The 18,725-nt window shown below is 41.6% G+C and overlaps 4 protein-coding genes across 8 annotated transcripts; 2 read left to right on the top strand and 2 right to left on the bottom strand.

The window, feature by feature from the left end:
• Positions 1-452: 452 nt before the first annotated feature.
• On the bottom strand, positions 453-4,027 carry LOC124335889 (protein arginine N-methyltransferase 6-like). Its single transcript, XM_046789387.1, has 4 exons — positions 3,804-4,027; positions 2,448-2,562; positions 2,203-2,324; positions 453-1,347 (listed from the first exon to the last, which is right to left on the bottom strand). Exons 1-4 carry the CDS (start codon positions 3,927-3,929, stop codon positions 529-531), a joined length of 1,182 nt encoding a protein of 393 aa, XP_046645343.1. The 5' UTR covers positions 3,930-4,027; the 3' UTR covers positions 453-528.
• Positions 4,028-4,045: 18 nt separating this feature from the next.
• Positions 4,046-6,681, top strand: LOC124337178 (BLOC-1-related complex subunit 8 homolog). Of its 3 annotated transcripts, XM_046791290.1 has the most exons (6): positions 4,048-4,195; positions 4,653-4,715; positions 4,818-4,932; positions 5,818-5,925; positions 6,199-6,263; positions 6,403-6,681. In XM_046791290.1, exons 1-5 carry the CDS (start codon positions 4,138-4,140, stop codon positions 6,221-6,223), a joined length of 369 nt encoding a protein of 122 aa, XP_046647246.1. In that variant the 5' UTR covers positions 4,048-4,137; the 3' UTR covers positions 6,224-6,263; positions 6,403-6,681. The 3 variants fall into 3 exon arrangements, with proteins under 3 accessions (XP_046647230.1, XP_046647246.1, XP_046647238.1); XM_046791274.1 differs by lacking the exon at positions 6,199-6,263 and having other exon boundaries at positions 4,046-4,195; XM_046791282.1 differs by having other exon boundaries at positions 4,049-4,195; positions 6,199-6,681.
• Positions 6,682-6,781: 100 nt separating this feature from the next.
• Positions 6,782-16,400, top strand: LOC124335343 (adipokinetic hormone/corazonin-related peptide receptor variant I-like). Of its 2 annotated transcripts, XM_046789125.1 has the most exons (11): positions 6,782-7,143; positions 7,417-7,754; positions 10,917-11,312; positions 13,822-13,970; positions 14,043-14,148; positions 14,583-14,623; positions 14,719-14,876; positions 15,071-15,209; positions 15,354-15,422; positions 15,513-15,600; positions 15,858-16,400. In XM_046789125.1, exons 3-11 carry the CDS (start codon positions 10,971-10,973, stop codon positions 16,122-16,124), a joined length of 1,359 nt encoding a protein of 452 aa, XP_046645081.1. In that variant the 5' UTR covers positions 6,782-7,143; positions 7,417-7,754; positions 10,917-10,970; the 3' UTR covers positions 16,125-16,400. The 2 variants fall into 2 exon arrangements, with proteins under 2 accessions (XP_046645081.1, XP_046645082.1); XM_046789126.1 differs by having other exon boundaries at positions 6,782-7,754; positions 15,074-15,209.
• LOC124336964 (NADH dehydrogenase [ubiquinone] iron-sulfur protein 4, mitochondrial-like) lies at positions 16,270-17,285 on the bottom strand. 2 transcript variants are annotated; one of them, XM_046790949.1, is made up of 5 exons: positions 17,162-17,285; positions 16,955-17,093; positions 16,690-16,865; positions 16,475-16,621; positions 16,270-16,407 (listed from the first exon to the last, which is right to left on the bottom strand). In XM_046790949.1, exons 1-5 carry the CDS (start codon positions 17,230-17,232, stop codon positions 16,377-16,379), a joined length of 564 nt encoding a protein of 187 aa, XP_046646905.1. In that variant the 5' UTR covers positions 17,233-17,285; the 3' UTR covers positions 16,270-16,376. The 2 variants fall into 2 exon arrangements, with proteins under 2 accessions (XP_046646905.1, XP_046646896.1); XM_046790940.1 differs by having other exon boundaries at positions 16,955-17,096; positions 17,162-17,267.
• Positions 17,286-18,725: the final 1,440 nt, after the last annotated feature.

The raw sequence follows: 18,725 nt of genomic DNA, 5'->3' as shown, positions 1-18,725 counted from the left end.
GGAGGAGGAAGGATAGGAGGGATTTTTTCGGTCGTAAAAAATGGAGATGGATTGAAAATGCAGAGAGAGAGAGAGACGAAAGAGGTATATAGTATGGCAGTATAGTAAAGTCGTAGTAGAAGAAAGAAAAAGAAAAAAGAGGGGAGAAAGAAGGAGAAAATATCAAACTCATCTTGACTGGCTTGCGGCAATGGGTCACCGTGTCAGCTCTAGACTCGGTTGGTTGAAAATCGGAATAGAGAATCAGGTGGTGGTGGTGGTGGTGGTTGTTACGTAGGGGAGGAGTCGTTAAAGAGGGTTCCAAAGAAATAAATGATGAGGGCTCTATAAGTTTAGTTTAATCTGGGACCGACATCAGCAGATAGTCTCGCTCTTTTCCCCCCTCCAACTTGGACCGCTTTTCTTTCCTCTTAACGAGAAGAAGAAAAAAAGAATTCTTTAGAAAATTATTATGATTTCAAAATTTCCCCCCTTTTATTTATTTTTCTCTTTCTCTCTCTCTCTCAAGTCTCCACTTGTTGCTACATGTCACTGCGGCTCGGTAGAGAAGACATCAACACCGTCGTCGGGTAGGGGCTCTTGGTCCGCCTTGGCCATAAAAGCCGCAATGACGACGCATCTCGCCTGCCCGCAGGAACACGGCACGGGATGCTCGTCTTCCTCGGGGTCGAGCAAGTTCAATTCGATTTGGTATCGTCGCCGGTGTTCCGGGCTGCGGTTCAGAGTCAACTCCCAGCCAATTAGGTCGCCTTCCTCCACTTGGATTGATGATGGCAAGACGATTATGGTTTGTTTCCAGTGGGTGGCGGCTGAACTGGGAGACGTGCTGAGCTTTACCGGCGATGAAGCCATCCGATCCGGCCACTCGAAAGCGCAGTCAAACCACAAACAGACGCCCTGGTATTCGGTCGGCTCGTCGCAGACGACGGAAGTGAAGGCGCGTGAATGAACTCGCTCGATTTCGTCGGGTCCCAGCCAGGCCAGATCGAAATCGGCAACTTGAACGGGAGCGCTCAAAAGCTCGTCAGCCTTGACCACGGCCACCTCCGGCTTGCATCGCTTAGAGTCCAGGACGGCCTGGCCGACAGGTGACAAATCCAATCCATAGAGATCCTTCCAGAAGTCCACCTGCTCGCTGTAGAATTGGCCCAGACGACAGGCGGCGGCGTAGAGCGTGGCTCTAGAAGGCAGCATCACTCCATCTGGTTTGAGATGCTTGTCGCGAGCCAGCAGCACCGACTCCAGCATGGATTCGTGCAGTAAATAAAAGCCCATCCACTCGCTCACGATGACGTCCACCTTGGCGCCTTCGGGCAGGTCAATCTCCTCTGCTTTCCCGTGAACGACCTGTTTCCTCGCGCAAAATAATAGTAAAAAATACAAATAAATATATATTTCCCGATAAAATGAAAATTGTCTTTTTGGCATCGGGGGGGGGGGGGGGGGGGTGCCGTCCAATTATCTGTCATATAACGGGAACTTCTTCTTTTATCACACCCGACATATATACTGGCACAAAGGGAAAACCGGAGATTGTTAAGATTCAATCAGACATTTGCAATAAAGATAGCGCGATCACGACGGCGACGATGCCGCCGACGCCTCCGCACACACACACAAACGCCAGGCCATATCCATTAAATCACGTTGTTGATTCGTGATGGTGGCAAAGGGAAAGGCTTGGTGGTGGTGGTGATTCTGAAGCTACAGTTCGACGTATACGAGTTCGTGAGAGCGATGCAGTTTACACGCCAAAGGAAAACAAACGAAGCCCTTGGAGCAGTTTCTGGCTTGGAGTTCTTTCTTATGGGGGGACCAGTCAAACTGGGAAGAATGGACTTGGTAAGTAGAAGGTTACAATTGAAATCTATTGTCAATTTTGTGGATGTCAGTGAAAGCCAGTGAAAGTAGTGAATTCAATTCCGATGAAAAGAGAGAGAGATAGAAAACAAGAGATAATTCATGTCTTCGCCAACTGTTTTCTGTCGTCCAAGTTGGAAGGAGGAAAGAAAGTCCGTTTCTTTCTTACGAAATTCTAAAATATGTACTACACACATATAACGTATGTATTCCACGTACGAGTGGTATTATAATGACAAAAAAAACGAAAAAAGAAAGAAGGAACAGAAAATATCCAAGAGAATTAAAGACCGGATGTGAGACCGTACTAGCGGTAAGCAGAGTGGATGTAGTAATACGTACCTCAATCACGTGTGAGAATCCATTTTTGGCCACAACTTCCCGAGTGACGTTGGCCAAGCCACTGGCTTCGACCGCATATACTTTGGCAGCACCAGCTTGAGCGCAAAATAACGAAAGGATTCCTGTTGGCAATTTTTTTGTTTAGAGGATTATAATGTAAGAAAAAGACGAAAAAAAAAGTTTTTGGTTAGATTGTGGTCCCTGATTTGATTTTTCATAAGGATATATTTGCTCGTTTGTTTTACCGGTTCCTGCTCCGATATCCATAACTATTTTGCCCTCAAATTGTTCCTTGTTACCAAGGATGGCTTTTTGGTAGGCTTCCGTTCGAGAAACATCCTTTAGCATCAATCGATGAATCTGCGAAGTTGCGGTTTTTTTAAGCCCCACATGGAATTAGAAAGAGAAAAAAATAATAAATAAATTGGATTCGTCAATAAAGTTCAGAATGAAAGCTCCGCTATTCACGCCCAAGGGGGGGAGTCTTCTATAGAATTGGACGGGGAAAATGGGAACAAAGTCTCGGCAAAGAACATCAAAATGTATCCATCGACGTAACTGCATTTGCACACAAAGATTCCGGTTGGTTACGTGTTTCGGTGTTTTGTTTGTTTTACTCAACGAAGCGAGGAAAAAACGTGCTACACATCAATAATCGTGGACAGTTGAATCGCGCTTCTTTGTCCGACAAAAGAAGAAGAAGAAAAATACGACGATCCTAGAAACGCTTAAATCCCATCAGTTTTTACTTTAGAGAAGGAAATAAAAAAAGAGTGTGAAAGAAAAGAGGAGAGAAATGAGATAATGGCTTATTCAACCTCAAGCAATATCTTGCAAAGAAGTATCCGCCTTTTGACTTTTATTCTTCGACGTCATGTAATTTTCTTTTACTCGCCACGCTGGATTTACTTCAACCGAATTATTATTCTGATATCCCGTCATCCCTTACAGATAATAACACTCATTCGCCAGGCATTGCTGGGACGTTACGTAATATCTCAGCTATCAACTGACCTCTATAATTCGAGACTTTCACAAAAGTTTACATAGAGACAAGACGTGTGATTTTAAAATGCAATTAGACCGTGCGTATAGGGATAGAAACATAGCGTGCACTTTTCTCGCGTAATGTTATTGAATCGAAAGTGGATTGACGCTGAAGGCGAATTGCTTCGAGCTGTGCGAGACACAGTTCCCTTGTTCTGATTACCAAAACAGGGAGTGCCATCATATGGATTTGTGAATTTTACAAACCTCTTTCTGATGTGCCTCATTCCTGTCAGAAGGTGCTAGACGGATTACGCTGCCAAAATGAAACTATTTCCTTATCAATCAATCATCAGTAAAAGTTGCTCCCAATTTTCGTGCAGATAGAACCAGTTTCAAAGTGGGTCTGATACTATCGTGTTTTTTTCAAGTCATTATCTTAAACTGCAAATCAATAGTGTACATGCTCTATGATTTACAATGCTCCACATCTGGCTGTGACCAAATTTCTGGGGGTTTATCTGCTGGAACAACGAGTACCGGTATTTTACACTGATTGAATACGAACAACTGGGTGAAATGTAGAAAACTATCAGAACAAGTATAGATCTTACCTCGATATCTTCGTAACTGTCGAAATAGCTGTCATCTTCCATCGTTGTTGTCCCGGTTTCGTTATCTGTCTGTTGCTCCTGGATCATTTCATTAGATCTGGTTGAAGGCAGATGATTGAATTTCATGGAATATGAAACAAAAATGTCAAATGTTTAACAGAAACACACGTGGTTCAAGCAGGAGAGAAAGTTTGTTGATTCTGAATCGATTTTCTATGTCGTCTGCTGACTGCTGTTTCGTCGTCTGCTGTGTGCTTTGTCAGTCAACATTTCCCACCAAAAACACAGTCGACAATTTTTATCGAAGCAAAAGAATATAACCATTACTGTAAAAATGGCTTCGGCTTCAGGATCTCACAAAGAAAGTGATTTGGACGTCAAAGCACGAAGAGGTAAAACAATTTTTACGACATTAGTGTTTGATAAAATGGCACAATGTGCACTACTGTTTGCCCATGTATGTAGCCCATGATGCATACACAAAGATATTATTGGAAATTCGTGACTTTCCTATGCCTCGCCTTTGTTTTCTGCATTTGTAAACAAATTTTGCAGTTCCAGATTATATTTGTTATGTCTTAGAGATGTAATAGCTTTTATATCCTTGACCATCCTTTACACTAGTTTCGTTCACCAATCAAGGCCAACAAATACTCTGTGGTTGCATGTAAAACAGTAAACCTTGTAAATGAATTCTTAGTTTTGCCTCTTGAAAAGAACCAAATGCTGTTTTTTGAATTGTAGATTATGCTATAAAAAAACTATAGGGGAGTTGGGCAATTGAAAGACCATAAAGCACAGAATATGGAATCGGAAATAAAAAAATATTTATATTTCAAATGTATGCAGCAATGGAGCGCGTATCCGAAAACATGCACGTTGTAGCCAATGAACCTTCGCTGGCATTATATCGTAAGTAATTTCATTAAATAAATTTTGGTTTAAAACATAACTCTGGAAAAAACATATCTTTTTACAAAAAGTTTCATGAAGCAAATTTTTTTAACTGTCCAGGTCTCCAAGAACATGTTCGGAAAGCGCTACCCTTTATGGTGGAGAAACGTGGTGAATTTGGACATCTTCACGAGCAACTGCAGGGACGCTGCTACGACGCTGACTACGCAGTCAGGTATCATAGAAAATCCAAGCTCGGCGTTAACATTTCTTTATGCTCATGAATAATTTAACGAAGTCAGCATTCGGCGCCTGCTATCGTGCAGTAATATATCACGAGAATAAGTTTCCTTTCGAATGATTCCAGCTTCATCATCATTGACACAAGCTCTAAACCTGACTATGATTTCGTACCTTATTTTACCCTTCTACTTTGATTAACGTCGGTTCGATTTCCTTCCTGTGATCAATTAAAGCGTTCTCCACAGTTCAGAGATTCGTTATTTTTTAAAATCTAAATCCCGCATTTGAGTGAACTTGACGCATGCTCACTCATCTGGCAATATTCCGTTAAAAGCCAATTTTCATAGTTATGTTGTTAAGCCTATTGATTTCATTCCTTTGACTTGTTTAAATGCTGGTGGCTCGCTAAACTGTTTTAAACGAAATAAGTAAATTAATTTGAAAATGCTTTTTTTAGCACAAAGGCTAATGCATAGAAAGCTGTCATTAAAAGTTAATCCTTTCCGCTTTTGGGAGCTGAACGTAGATTCAACATGTCAGCTAGAGCCATCTCAACAGTAAAGAAAACTGATTGACAGTGAGCCTGATTACGCTAGTTAGAAGAACTTGTCTCCCGCCGTGAAGACGTTAGCGTTGACGGTAGTGGAGTGTATGAATGTTTACTGCCAACAGCCTGGGAGGGAGGAAAACATGGCTTGATTATTATTTTCTATGATTTACATTCACAATTCCGCCAATTGCTTCATTGAGAGTCCAACGGAGCTTGAATACATCTAACTCGTTTCTTAGAAGTTTCCATTATGTATTCGGAATGTGTTTTTTCCAGTTTTTTCCTTTTTCATTTTCCCTTTTTTTATTATTATTATTCTGTTCCCAGTGCCGTCAACGAGATCACCAAGGCCAAGGATCCTTTTGAAGCCTGCGCGGCATCGTTGAAGAACGCAATTTTTTATCGACAACAGCTGCGCTATCGTGACTCCCGAAAGTAATTAGGAAAACCGCTTTACCTCAATCTCTCCCTTTGCTTTACTTTACTTTTTGTTTTGTTTTCTTTGTTTCTTGGCACGTAATCTTATAATTGAATCGAAATTTTTTTCCATGTTCAATTGTCGAGTTGTTTTACGCCTCTATTGTCACCTGTCCGATTTCTCCATTGGTTTTGTGCATTCCATTGGCGATACAATTTCTTTTTTTTCCCACTTTTCTCTCTTTGGTTTATTGTTTTTTTTATTTATTTATTTTTTTTTTTATATTTTAGCTTGGCCAATTTGTCCCCCCGTTGAGTTGACTGCGATTGGCCGGAAAACCCAAATTTCTTTTCCGGTACAAGGCGAACACATCTATTCTGGCTACTTACTACTATCACTCGTCTTTTTGCCTTTTTTCCCTTTTTCTTTACATCTATTGCGACCAACTAATAATGTTACTACTATTCTTGTCCTGGCTTTGATCCAATCAACAGACAAAAGAAGAGCCAATCCATGTACAAGCGCTTTTCAGCCTCTGAGCCGTCGACGGAAAGCGAGCCACCACCGACCGGACCCGCCAGGCCGCAGAGCAGTATTTATCAGTCATGAATTTGATTATATATACTTTTTGGACCACTTCGTTTACACACGGCCATTTGGTTGGGTTCGACAAGGCACAGAATAACTAACTGCCCTCACCCCCCACACCGCGATGTAAACTTGATACAATTGACCTGTAACGAATACAGAAAAGAGACGCGTACTTGACAACATTCCAATTTGCTTCTCTCTCCCCTGCCAGACCTTTTTAATCTAAAAAAAAGGACGAATGATGAGAAAGAAAAAATAGAAATATACTTTTTGAGAGCCTAATCAACCGTCGCGAAAGGACATCTTTTTTCAGCTGTGTAGGTTAGTCTCCTTCTGTTTGAAGTTTGTTGTTTGTAGTTGCCGAAATCAAGGATTGATTGTTGAGCACAGCACTCTATCACCGTGTCCGCGCCCAGTCGTCGTTGAGTTGGTTTGCACCCTACTTTGCTCTCATTAGGTATCTGAAGAAGGAACTTTGCGCCGCTCTTGCGAGATGAGTCCTTTCTTTTGAGTTCTTTTGAAGAGGAAAAAATCGATGCACCTTACACCGTACCTTGTCCAACGTCAAATTGAATCTACTCAGCCCACATCCAAAAGGATTAACGAGTGCTAAAATTCCCCGCGATCAAATGTCGACAGTTCAGGTGAGTTGATCAGAATTGTAATCGTTGTCTATTTGCTGAATCCGCGTGGAAGATTTGATGCACGGACGACGGTTTTGCTACTATTCTTGTCTTGTTGTCTGAGTAAATCCCTTGAAACTTGAGAACGATCCGAGTAAATGGATCGTTGGTGAGCAACAAGGTCGACGAGCGATGATTAACCAAGTCTATCCAGCTTGCTGCTATGTCCTCACTTCACCAATCACTAGTCTGCGGCCCGTCTTCTCTCCATTCTCTCCATTTCGTCATCAATAGGTTGGAAAAGGCCGTCGGAGTAGGAGTATCCCAAAATGCCAGAGACGAAACGCTGAATCTTATCAGAACGGGTGGAGAAGGAGGAGAGAAGAAGGCCGGATGGGCGAGGGGAAGCTGCGCCCGCGCTTCGCGCCTCCATCGGTAGCCGTTCAAGCTGGCGTCTCTCTCGGCCCATTCGGTCCGAAAAGCCACGGTAGTGAAGATGCTCTGTTCCGCTGCCCTCCAGTCTCAGTCAGCATTCGAACGTCCACCCTCGTCATTCAGCATTTAGCACAACTCTTTTGATTCCCAAGTGAAAACCGTGCGACAGCTGCACCATTCCCGTCCATCCAGTGGAAGTAAGTCCCATTCAGTTACATATTTGAATCGAAATCCTTTACCTGTAGACTTGTAGACTGTATATCGCTGGACGCTTTTTCTCCGCTTTTCTCCTTCCCACCTGATGACGTAAATGGTTCCATAGAATTCTCGGGGGTGTAAACTTCGGTTAACTTCAGGGTCACGTTCCCAAAAGGATAGTACCATCTCTACCGAGAAGCGCAGTTATTTTAATTATTATTATTTTTTTTAAATATCGATCCTGCGTTATTGTTGCGTGGAAATGACCGTTTTTAATTGGTGGTTGTAATGACGTTTTTCATCTTTGGCCACAAGGAAAGAAAAGAGAAAAGTGGTAGCCCCTTTCTTAAATTTTCGGTTGGTTAGTCGATTCTTTCGATGCAAATGAAGCTTTCTCATCAAAATGGCAAAGGCAAAAGCCCAAAAAAAGCTGTCCGGTTGTTGATGGCACGAGCGGCAGTCTCTTCATCACGGTTGATGGCCGTCGTATATCTTCCTAGCACTAACAACATTTCCATCTATCTATCTATTTATTTAAGCCTGATAATGTTTACTTTGATTCCACTCGACATCTCGTCTGATGGTGACCTTCTGATTCATAGTGGGTGAGTTGCCTGACCATTTTTCGATTGGAAACATTGACCAGTAATTGAACGTGAGTAGGAACAAAAGGGACTTACCAGTTATGGGCCAATCGTCGCTGGTTTGAGTGACGTCCGTAATAGTATTTTCGTTTCTTTCCCAGAATTTATGACCAACAACTTCATTTTTTGACTAGTGGGGGGTTTATTTGACGTTCTCACTCGAGCTCTTCTCTCTGTGAGCTGTTCCGTTTTGATGGGCTAGACGCAATCGACTCGGGTTTTACGTTGGCGATAGCGATTGGACATTGGCAAGTTGGAAAACGCAACACCTATAGCCAATGTGCCGGCTAAACAAATAAACAAACACGCTCAATGCCGCAGTGGCGAAGAAGCGATGAAGAACTGGCGAGTAGTAGTAGCTCGCATAAAATATCGAATCACCAGACAGTCCCGTGCAAATGGACCGTGCGACACAAAAATGAAATACGAACAGCGGCTGGCACTTTTGCGTGCGTAAGCCGGTCTTCGTCTCTGACGACAGCACGTATATCAACAGTTTTCAAATGCGACGTCTACAAATAGCGAACTATTCAAAGAAGCAGGCCGTGCAGCGGAGGCACAGATTTTTATAACAACTTCCAACTTTGTTTTTTCTTCACGAATGGTTTATATCGGTTGTATCATCTCCGTCGCTCCGGTGTAGGGTGTCCTGCCAAGTGAGGTGGCATAATCGTACGACCGGAGAAGCTAAAAAGACGTCGGACGTATATTTTATCCGAAAACTTTTTTAAACTTTGGAACTTTTTTATGTGGCGATGTTCCGACATGAATACCTTAACTCCGTGTCCTTTGTTGTCGTTTCTATTTTCATCCGTGAGAAATCGCGCAGTTTCTTCATTGCCATTCAACTCGTAGTATAATTTTGAGTTTTATTCCTACTCAAGAACCAGACACTGTTGATTCCAAAAGCTGTATTTAACTCCTTATATAGTACGTTTACGATATCGAATGATGGCTGGAATGAATTATGGCCAGGCGAAAAGTCCGACGCCAATCCCCAACAGTTTTACCAAGTTGGAGATGTAGGAAAAACGAAACGTTTTCCTTTTGGTAGTTATTACGTATCGGATTTCAAAAATAAATTCGGTCGTCGGTGGTCGAGAGGGGAGACCATTTTGTTGTTCTCCTCGGAACGGGACGGACGGATTTACATGGACTGCTTCATTACAATTTCAGAAAACGTGTAACGTTCTACATCCTTCTTCGCTAAAAGTCTGCAACTGTTATACCGGTAAAAGTTATTAATCTACATGGTTCGTTAGCGCCCAACTTGGAACGAAGTGGCAGCAATGGCGGGGGGAAGATTACTAAAAAGGCTGAAATGCGAAACCTCCAAGGATTGTTTTCCAAGGATTCAATGACCGAAGTGATAAACACTTGACGTGCTGTAGACGCTCATCAGCGGAATTACAAACCAAATCCCTCCTACGACTCCTCCGATTGTATCTGCCATATAAAGCTTCGTCTCAGCGCGAAGGGTATTACAGTTAGGCCAAGGATAATTAGTAAGCGAAGGAGATGAGCCAAACAAAGTGGTTTGTTGGAAGAAAGAATGGGCGGAGGAGTATGTGGAAGATTCACGTCGTTCCGCTTCGTCCGACTATGTGCAAAGCAAGCAAGAGGAGACAGACAGAGAGCTGGACAGAAATCATCAAATGTGTGAGTGACGCACCGCTGTCTGCCGTCGAAATCCGGTAGTACAAAAAGTCTTTGGGTATATACTGAGCCTTTCTTTATTCATCAAAGTTGATGTTGCGACTCAACGGGGCAACCGAAGACGGGCTCGACTGCCGATGCCAGCATTTTGCTGGCCTATCATCACCCGCGGTCGCCGACTCGAATCGAATAATGACGACTTGTTCCAGCCCTGAGGTTTTTTTTTTTTTTTCAATGACGGTTTCTTTTTTTTATTTTAACCGACTGACTGCAAGGGGCTGTGCTGACAGTCTCCTATCAAACGTTCGTCTATATTTGATTCGACATTCGGTAATTTGGTTTGCTTTAGGTTACAAAGGCTCCGCGTAGCGATCGGCGTCACCGACACGCGACCACCCGCTTGCCTTATCATTCCGTAATGGCTCCGATTCAAAGTTGAAATTCTCTTCGGGCAGTTTCTCTTTTCTTTTATTTGATATAGTATATACCTTTTGGCATTTCTCTTAAAGCACTGTCATGTCGCGGAGGTTGAGTAATGAAATTGGTTACTCGTCCCGGATGCATTGTTCGGCCATTCGGGTCTAATGCAGTTTTGCGTCAGAGCTGTATTATCGAGAGTAATTGCAGCGTCTTGCTATAATACATGCTCTTTCTTGATTCGTCCTTCTTGCCTACCAAAAATAATCAAGATGAAACATATCGATCGTTTTTCGCTAATACCATACATACCACGGAAGTGTTTTTTGAAGGGGGGCTTGTGAAATCTGTTGATGCCGAAGGCCCTGGTGTGTTTACAAAGTTGCCATCATGATTGTTTAAAAGTACTTACGTATTTCTCTTTACTTATTTTTTGTTTTTTAGTTTGACGATTTCCAACGCCTGCGCTTTCAGAAGCCGTTACTCCGTTTCAGCGAAATGTGTTCCAACGACAGCAGCAGCCTCAGCGGCAATATGTGCATGATGACTGAACGGGATGCGTCGTTTAGCGGTGAGAGCACCGTCAACCCAGAGTTTGACAGTGCCAGTAGTATTAGTGACGGGAGCAGCAGCAACACCACTGCGGTCGACTTATCCATGTTGCCGATCGACATGACTTTCAACGACGGCCATATTGTGTCCATTGCCACCTATAGCGTCTTGCTTATCATCTCAGTCTGCGGCAACATCACCGTCCTAGTAAATCTGATCAAAAGGCGACACATCAGCAACCCGCGTGTCAATATTATGCTGACTCATCTAGCCATCGCCGACCTGCTGGTGAGTCTCCCGATTTTTCCTGTTGTACGACTAATCCAATTTTTTTAAAGAGCAACCGTCGGTAATCAACCGAGTTATTTCAAGCCTCCATTCAATCGCGGGGTAGTTGTGTGCGATTTTTACAAAATTCTCCCGAATTAATCAAGCTTCTTTTAATTAGACAAGACATACCGCCGGTTTTGATTAGATTTGAAGCGAATTTATGGCTCTCTCGATCTTGAACCCTTTGAACTAACGTCAACCAACGGCTTGGCTAAACTTTTCTTTTTTTTTTAATATGTAATTTTTTCGCCTATTGTCACAAAGCCAAAACGAGCTTCCCAACTCCCCTTTCCTATGAAAATGCTGCCAGCCGTCGAATGCCCCGTGCTTCTCCGGGAGCCAAACTAAGCTAAACTTCCCGACGGCAAGAACAATATCCAATGTCAAACGACAATTGTGACATTCTAGTTGAAAGTTGGTGTGGTGGCTGTCGCCGGGCGATTATATCCATCGCCAGTCTGGAGATCTTTTGTCTTAGTCTTTCCATTCTCCTCCAAAACGGTCTCCCTTACCTTTCCGGAGCAACACTCAGACCCAGCCCATGCAATCAATGTCTGTCGGGCTGACGTATCCGTCTAAACTTGTTTTGTTTGTCCGCCGTACATAAATCAAAGCGGCCAGGCGTGGAACTGTCGCCATTCGGTTCCCCTCCACTCGGAATGGCAGAGGTGGTCCCCGAAGTAACAATAAACATTGGTTTATCACTCACGCGGGATAGTCACCACATGAAACTTTCATCGGCGTTTGTCGGGAGAAACAAGCTGTTGCTCATCGCCTCAAAAGCAACAGACTTGTAAATATTGCAGACCGTGCAATACTCTTCTTTCGGTCAGATTGCCAAGTCGACGACGAGGATTTGATGTTTTGGCGGACACGCACACACCAAGAACCCGATTTTTATATAGCGTAGCAAAACAGCAAAAAGGAACCCCCCTCTTGACTTTCTTTAGGAATGTATCAATGAAGCCTGCCTGAGCTGTTTTGCGGGAGATATTTAATGTTTTATGATCTGGAAAAGGTCATCCAACATCCACTTCTCAGTGATAAAAACAGAATCGGTTGTCTTCGTTGACGTGTTGAATGACGACCAGCCAAACAGTCGCCGCCATGACCGCACACACTCGAAGAGAAAAGTCTGAGAAAGATGATGCTCTTGTGGGCGGAGTTGATGGAAAGTGTCGTGAATCACCAAAACCGTCTGTGATCAATAATTACGGCTGTGTGTGGCCTATATATTTTGGTGTTCTTTTGCCAACTCCGTTTTCACCTGTGACGGGCCCCCTTTTTTTTGTTTTTGTTTGTTATGAAAGCGGAGTCGAGCCTCTACGTCGTTGCGTGTTTGTTTGTTTGTGATTCAACCAGGTGGATGAGTTCGTGTCATTATTTTTTACTTGTCTCGCTGTCGGCAAAAAAGTTGTTTTTGTCTTGGATTTTCTTTGATCTGTGATGAACGACATCCGAGCTCATGGGCTCACGTCAGGTATCTAAAGTTCAATCCTAATGAGCGAAAACATCTGGAATGATGGGGAGAGTGAGACATGTCGAATCACGTCCCTTGTTTGGCAGGCTGGGAGCGTTCTGAACGCAAGAGATTTGTGTTATCGCTTCGTACGCAGAGATCTGGCGTCTAGATGTGTTCATAAATGAAGGCGCAATCGGCCGATCAGAAAGAAACGGATTGAGGATAAATCAAGAAAGAAAAAAAAGGAGAGCATTCAAGATGGGACTTGGAAGATAATGGCCGACATACAGGTCGTTATGTTGGGACACGTGCCTTTCCTTTTTTTTTGGCAGTCGCCATAGTAATCCCTGCGTTCAAGACATCAAAGTTTGTATTCAGCTCTCCTCTTTCTTTGTTCCGGAGAATAAATAATCCGAAGAAATGACAAGCGAAGAAAAGGAGGTTATCAATGGGTTTTGTATGATGTCCACAAAGCTTAGAGGAAGCGGAAATTGATGACTTTGAACTTGACGGTCACGACGACATTCAAATAAACTATTGTGTGGATAATTATTATACTTGGACTGACAGTTCATGTAGCGCGTAATCGAATTCGTGTAGCTAAACCGGTAAGTCCATTAAGCCAGGCATTTTTACGATTAAAACTGGTATGCGCGCAGCAGTAGGCAACGCGTAACCCCTGACTAAGATTTTGGAGGGTTTGATTGAAATCGTTTTTAAAACCCTATATTTTTTTCTAACGGTTACAAACCCAAAAGCCCCATTTGAAACTATGTAATTTTTCGAAAAGTTGGACTACCCCAAAAACAGGATGCATGCTAACCTATTTATTAAGCCTTTTTTTTTCTACCCACCCGCCCTTATTCTACGCTATTATCGACCGCTCACCATTACTGCTGTAATCGACTAGATTACACTGCGGATGCATCGCATGTTTTCTTATATTATACCGTTGTTTTTTTTTTTTTTTTGTTTTGTTTTTTCTCTAATTTTATTTTTTACTAGGTTACGTTGCTATTGATGCCGATAGAGATTGGATGGGCCGCTACGGTCCAGTGGAGAGCAGGTGATTTTTCCTGCCGGATTCTGGCCTTTTTCCGGACGTTCGGCTTGTTCCTCTCTTCATTTGTTTTGGTTTGCATCAGCATTGATAGGTATGCATCGATGGACTGTATAATCGATACTGGTTGACACATGTTACTTTATTCCATTGCTTTTCACACCAGATTCGGAGCTATTTTGCAACCCATGAAATTAGATTATTGGAAACGTCGTGGGCGTTTTATGTTAGCCATTGCTTGGGCTTGTTCCGTCATTTGCTCTCTGCCTCAGGTCGGTAATGTGGGTTATTTAATCATTCAATTTCATTTCCTTACGTTGCTAATACAAACAGAACTGATTAAGTGTTGCAGCTTCTCTGCTGTTGAAAAAGTTGTGGAAATGGCGACTGATAAAAGCACAATGGTGCAGTTCCCAGATTTTGCCATTTGAAATCATAAAATCTCGCTGTCATCCTCCCACGTTTGTCTTTCACAACATTCACAAAGAGGATCGATTAATTTTTACTTTGCAAAGGTTCCTTGAAATATTCAGCTCTTTCTTTCCCACATTCCCTTTAAAATTGTGTCTATTGAAATGGAAATCAAATACCTAAAATAAACTTTCTGGTTTCCTTGGCATTTGCAACGCAGGCCGCTAGATAATTTGAATAAGAGAATGTGATAAATTTCATTTGATCATTCTTGTTTGATTTTGCATCTCTTTAGGTTTTCGTGTTCCACGTCAAAGCTCATCCGGAATACCCTTGGTAAAAAAAAAAAAAACAATATTAAATTTGGCAACGTGAAAATTGAATGAAGCGTATACATAACTGGATTCTGATTGAATTTGATTTTTCGATAGGTATGAGCAGTGCGTCACTTTCGATTCGTTTCCGACCAAGGCTCACGAGATTTCTTACGCTGCCTTCGGCATGATGATGATGTATGTTCTTCCACTTGCCGTTTTCGTCTTCACTTACAGTTCGATTCTTTGTGAGATCAGCAGGAGGAGCAAGGAAGGTAAGCTGGTCGTTAAAAAAGTGGAAAAATAGATCAAAACCAAATCCCCAAATAGTCCCGCACGCAAAAGAAATAAGAATGGAGGAATCGCTAGGGGTATATGAACCATGAAAGAATGGTTATCCTTACGGCGAGAGTCATAACCTGGAAAGCCTCGACGATATTCACAATCGGATGGTTTTTATTTGATCAAGCAGTTGGACAAGAGGAGGGTATCCGAAGGGTGACTGCCGGTACGCTTGGACGAGCACGTATAAAAACCGTCAAAATGACTCTAGTAATCATTTCCGTTTTCATTTTCTGCTGGACACCGTACAACATCATGAGCATCTGGTAATAACAAAAACTGTTTTCCTTCTATTTTATTTTTTTAAGTCGTTGGTTCTAGGAGGAGTGCGAAAATTAAGTTATATAAGAATCCAATCCGCCATATTTCTCATTTGTTATTTATTACGCGATTGCAACCATCTGAATCAGGTTCTGGTGTGACAGAGATTCGGCCCTTCAAGTTGACCAACGAATCCAAAAAGGCCTTTTTCTTTTCGCGTAAGCCTCGCCCACACAAATTGTTACTCGCAATCGATCCAGATGGCTTAATGACTCGTGTTTTTTATTTCCATGATCCGTCAATTTCAGGTGTACCAATTCTTGCTTCAACCCCATGGTGTACGGTTACTTTTCGCGACGAACGGTTCGCAGATCTCACCACGAACTCCACAGAAAGGTACTTGCAGTTCATAACCTCAAGAAGCAAACAGAGACAAATGACAAAAGCAAACATTTGTTTTGGATTGAAGTGCACATACTTGTTGCTGTTGCATTGTTCATACAGCGTATCATCCATTGCTAGGCTACAGTGGGAAAAGTGTGTACCTTACAACTTTTTCCGCTTGGTTTCGTTATACATCCTACATCGCAGACGATTTTCTTAGAATTCGCTTGGTAGGAAGTACTTCTAATACATTTTTATTATTCCATTAGGTGCTCTATCATCCCAGTCGAATGGCATCAAGGGCATTGGGTCCCTCACTCAGAGTAGATTGCAATTCTAAATCATTGGAAGGAGCAGTAACTGAACCGTGTTTGCCACTGCAACATTTACCGGTTGCGACTGCCGACGATCTTTCATGTCAGGGACAGGCTGAACCGATTTTCACCGCCTCCTCTATCTCCGTAGCTGTTAAAAGAAGTAATAGCTGGCTGATGAAACATCGATCGAATCCAACTGTCGTCACACATATATTTTAACCGTATTCTATGATTGAAGGGGGACATCTTTAGTATGTCTGTCGTCGAACCACTTTGTACATATAAAGGATGTCCTTGTCGTCAATCGATAACGTTGAATACAAACATAATCTTGTATCATAAGAATGATTTATCTAGAACATCTACTTTTCACGGTGTATTTATAACTAGACCAAGTTCAAAGAAGGGTAACCTTTATCTACACATTTCCATTTAAGGATCAATATTGATCTGGATTTCCTCGGGTCAGTCTTATTTGGTCGAAGTGCGGGTTTTCTTATTCCTGTTTACAAGAAAAAAAATCACGTTTTCAAGATTACGCGTCAGAAAAGAAGCTTATAAATGCTTACCAGGAAAAGTTTATTCCATAAGACTTGGGACGAGGCTGCTTTTCAACAATTTCATTCACAGAATAATCCCAACCGTTTTTTTCACAAAATGCAATAGCCTCTTCTTTATTGCCGAAGCTCAATTGCATGTTGGAGAGTGGATCACCTCTGCATATTGTCATAAAAACAAAGTTTAAATAACATCAGATGGTAGTCACACCATTTTTAAATCTTACGATGAAGCCCAGCCCATTAGAGGGTTTTCCCAGCGTTCACGGGACTCAAACTCCATTTTCCATTTGTGAGTGTTATTAGTACCAGACTGCATTGCATGCTTGACTGGTTTCCAGATGCGAACATGACGGGTTGTAATGTGTTCTTGAGGTACACCAGTTAAAATACTAATGTCAACCTAAAATTTAAAATATACCAAAAGATAAATAATTGAAATTAAATAATTGCAGTGAAACCTAGAAGATAATAAAAAAAAAATCTTTTTACTTTGTTTTCAACAGTGATTACGCCATCATTTTTTTCAGAAGAAGAGAGTAGATCATCCAAAGATTTCAATGGTGCATCTTTGAGCTGGGCAAGCTTCAGAGGATCTTCATTCATCAACACAGAAGTGGAACCAAATGCTCTTTTGCACAAAAATATAACAAAAAATTCTTACTTTAATTTGAAATATTTAAATTTTGAATTTTATACCTGGAAGAGCATGTCAAAACCGATTGAAAAAGTTTTAGGCCAGGGCGAACATTCACAATAACATTCGCCATTTTTGCGGTGCAGACGATACGTAAAGTTTGGAAGAGAAAGAGAACAGGAGTCAGGAAATATGTGAAATTGTGAACAGATTTTCCTTTTCTTTCCTTTCTTTATTATTTAAATTAATATGTATACATATATTTATGAGTTTTCTCGAGTTTTACTAATTGAAAGCATAAAAGAGGAAATATTAGTATGATAGCTACGTAAAAAATAAATTTTTAACGCCTTACTTTGAAATCTTCCGCCAGATGGCGAAGATGTAGTGTATGGCCAAATATAAGCCGGTGACGAATCACGAATTCAGGTGTTCAAAAGTTATGAATAAATTAGATGAACGACGTGATGCCACACATTGGGCGGGATACATTTAGGTAAATAAATAATACTACTTCTTGCATGCTTATGTCTGTACCAATAGCCCGTTACGTTCATCATGACTCAGTAATATTGAAAAGCTCGAATTTTTAATGAATAAAATGGGTAGGAATACTTGACACCATGCTCGCCATGCTTGACACAAAGGTCGCACACGTTGAAAGTTGGGACACAAAACTAAAGAAGTAAGTTTCAATAGCTGTGCTAGAATAAACATAACAATCAATTTGATCATGTGTGCTAGAACTTCATACCAATCAACTTGATCATGTGCCCTACCATCAACTACTAATAACATGCTAATCACAGCCAGAATATATCTACGAAAAAGTTTTGGTTCCCTACCCAAGTGTTGCATAATGTGCAAACTATAATTAAACCACACTGAAGAAAGGAGAAAGTTAACATTTTCAATCCCAAAAGATTGGATTGTGTGATGTTATCATTTTCAATAATATTTTGTGTCAAAACATAACTAAATAAAATGTTATTGGTATTGCTGTACTAAAGTACTGCAATGTCATAAGTAAACAGATTAAATCTACAGAGAGCAACATCAACAAGATTATGAGTTTCAACTTTTAAATTAAAAGAAATTAATTTTCAGAATTTCGAAGCCATTCACACGTGGTCTACTATACCCAACGTTACCTCATATTTCTGACATATTTTTAGCTCACCCACGGATTTTGTTAGCTATTTCTTGCTAGGAATCTCGTAATACACTAGTTTCGATATTTTCTTGATCTTGCTACTATAAAGGGTGTTTGTGTGTCTTACAGGAATTGTCTCTTGCTCATCTAGTGTTGAGGTTGTTAGCCCTGAAATGAACCAAAGCATACATTTGCGCGCCGTGAGTCAGAAGGGCCTCATCAGAACTGAATCACATAACTTTTTCCTCTTGAGATGCTGCATAGTGCAGGGAACTCGTAGACCCCGACAACAGCCTTTCCAATTATTTCCACCACTCACGGGTTACGCGGGCGTCTTGATATTTATCTTTGCTGCTAGGCAGTTCTCCTCTTTGGCACAGTTGACAACTTTGCCTGAAGATGATTTGATTGAAGTATTCACCACATCTGTGTTGAAAAAATTTCCTTGTTACTTTTTCTATTTTTATTACAGG

The sequence above is a fragment of the Daphnia pulicaria genome, chromosome 1 (assembly GCF_021234035.1).
Source record: "Daphnia pulicaria isolate SC F1-1A chromosome 1, SC_F0-13Bv2, whole genome shotgun sequence".
NCBI lineage: Eukaryota > Metazoa > Arthropoda > Branchiopoda > Diplostraca > Daphniidae > Daphnia > Daphnia pulicaria.
The sequence above is the reverse complement of the archived record's forward strand: the minus strand, read 5'-3'. Positions and strand labels throughout refer to the sequence as shown.

Coding starts and splice junctions, on each gene's coding strand:
- LOC124335889 (XM_046789387.1), bottom strand. CDS start 3,929: ATGAAATTCAATCATCTGCCTTCAACCAGATCTAATGAAATGATCCAG. Junction 2,325..2,447: donor GGATATCGGAGCAGGAACCG/GTAAAACAAACG, acceptor AATTGCCAACAG/GAATCCTTTCGTTATTTTGC. Junction 1,348..2,202: donor GATTCTCACACGTGATTGAG/GTACGTATTACT, acceptor GCGAGGAAACAG/GTCGTTCACGGGAAAGCAGA.
- LOC124337178 (XM_046791274.1), top strand. CDS start 4,138: ATGGCTTCGGCTTCAGGATCTCACAAAGAAAGTGATTTGGACGTCAAA. Junction 4,196..4,652: donor GGACGTCAAAGCACGAAGAG/GTAAAACAATTT, acceptor AAATGTATGCAG/CAATGGAGCGCGTATCCGAA. Junction 5,926..6,402: donor CGCTATCGTGACTCCCGAAA/GTAATTAGGAAA, acceptor TCCAATCAACAG/ACAAAAGAAGAGCCAATCCA.
- LOC124335343 (XM_046789125.1), top strand. CDS start 10,971: ATGTGTTCCAACGACAGCAGCAGCCTCAGCGGCAATATGTGCATGATG. Junction 14,877..15,070: donor CAGCAGGAGGAGCAAGGAAG/GTAAGCTGGTCG, acceptor TATTTGATCAAG/CAGTTGGACAAGAGGAGGGT. Junction 15,601..15,857: donor ACCACGAACTCCACAGAAAG/GTACTTGCAGTT, acceptor TTATTCCATTAG/GTGCTCTATCATCCCAGTCG.
- LOC124336964 (XM_046790940.1), bottom strand. CDS start 17,232: ATGGCGAATGTTATTGTGAATGTTCGCCCTGGCCTAAAACTTTTTCAA. Junction 16,866..16,954: donor TAATCACTGTTGAAAACAAA/GTAAAAAGATTT, acceptor TTTAAATTTTAG/GTTGACATTAGTATTTTAAC. Junction 16,408..16,474: donor TATGGAATAAACTTTTCCTG/GTAAGCATTTAT, acceptor TCTTGTAAACAG/GAATAAGAAAACCCGCACTT.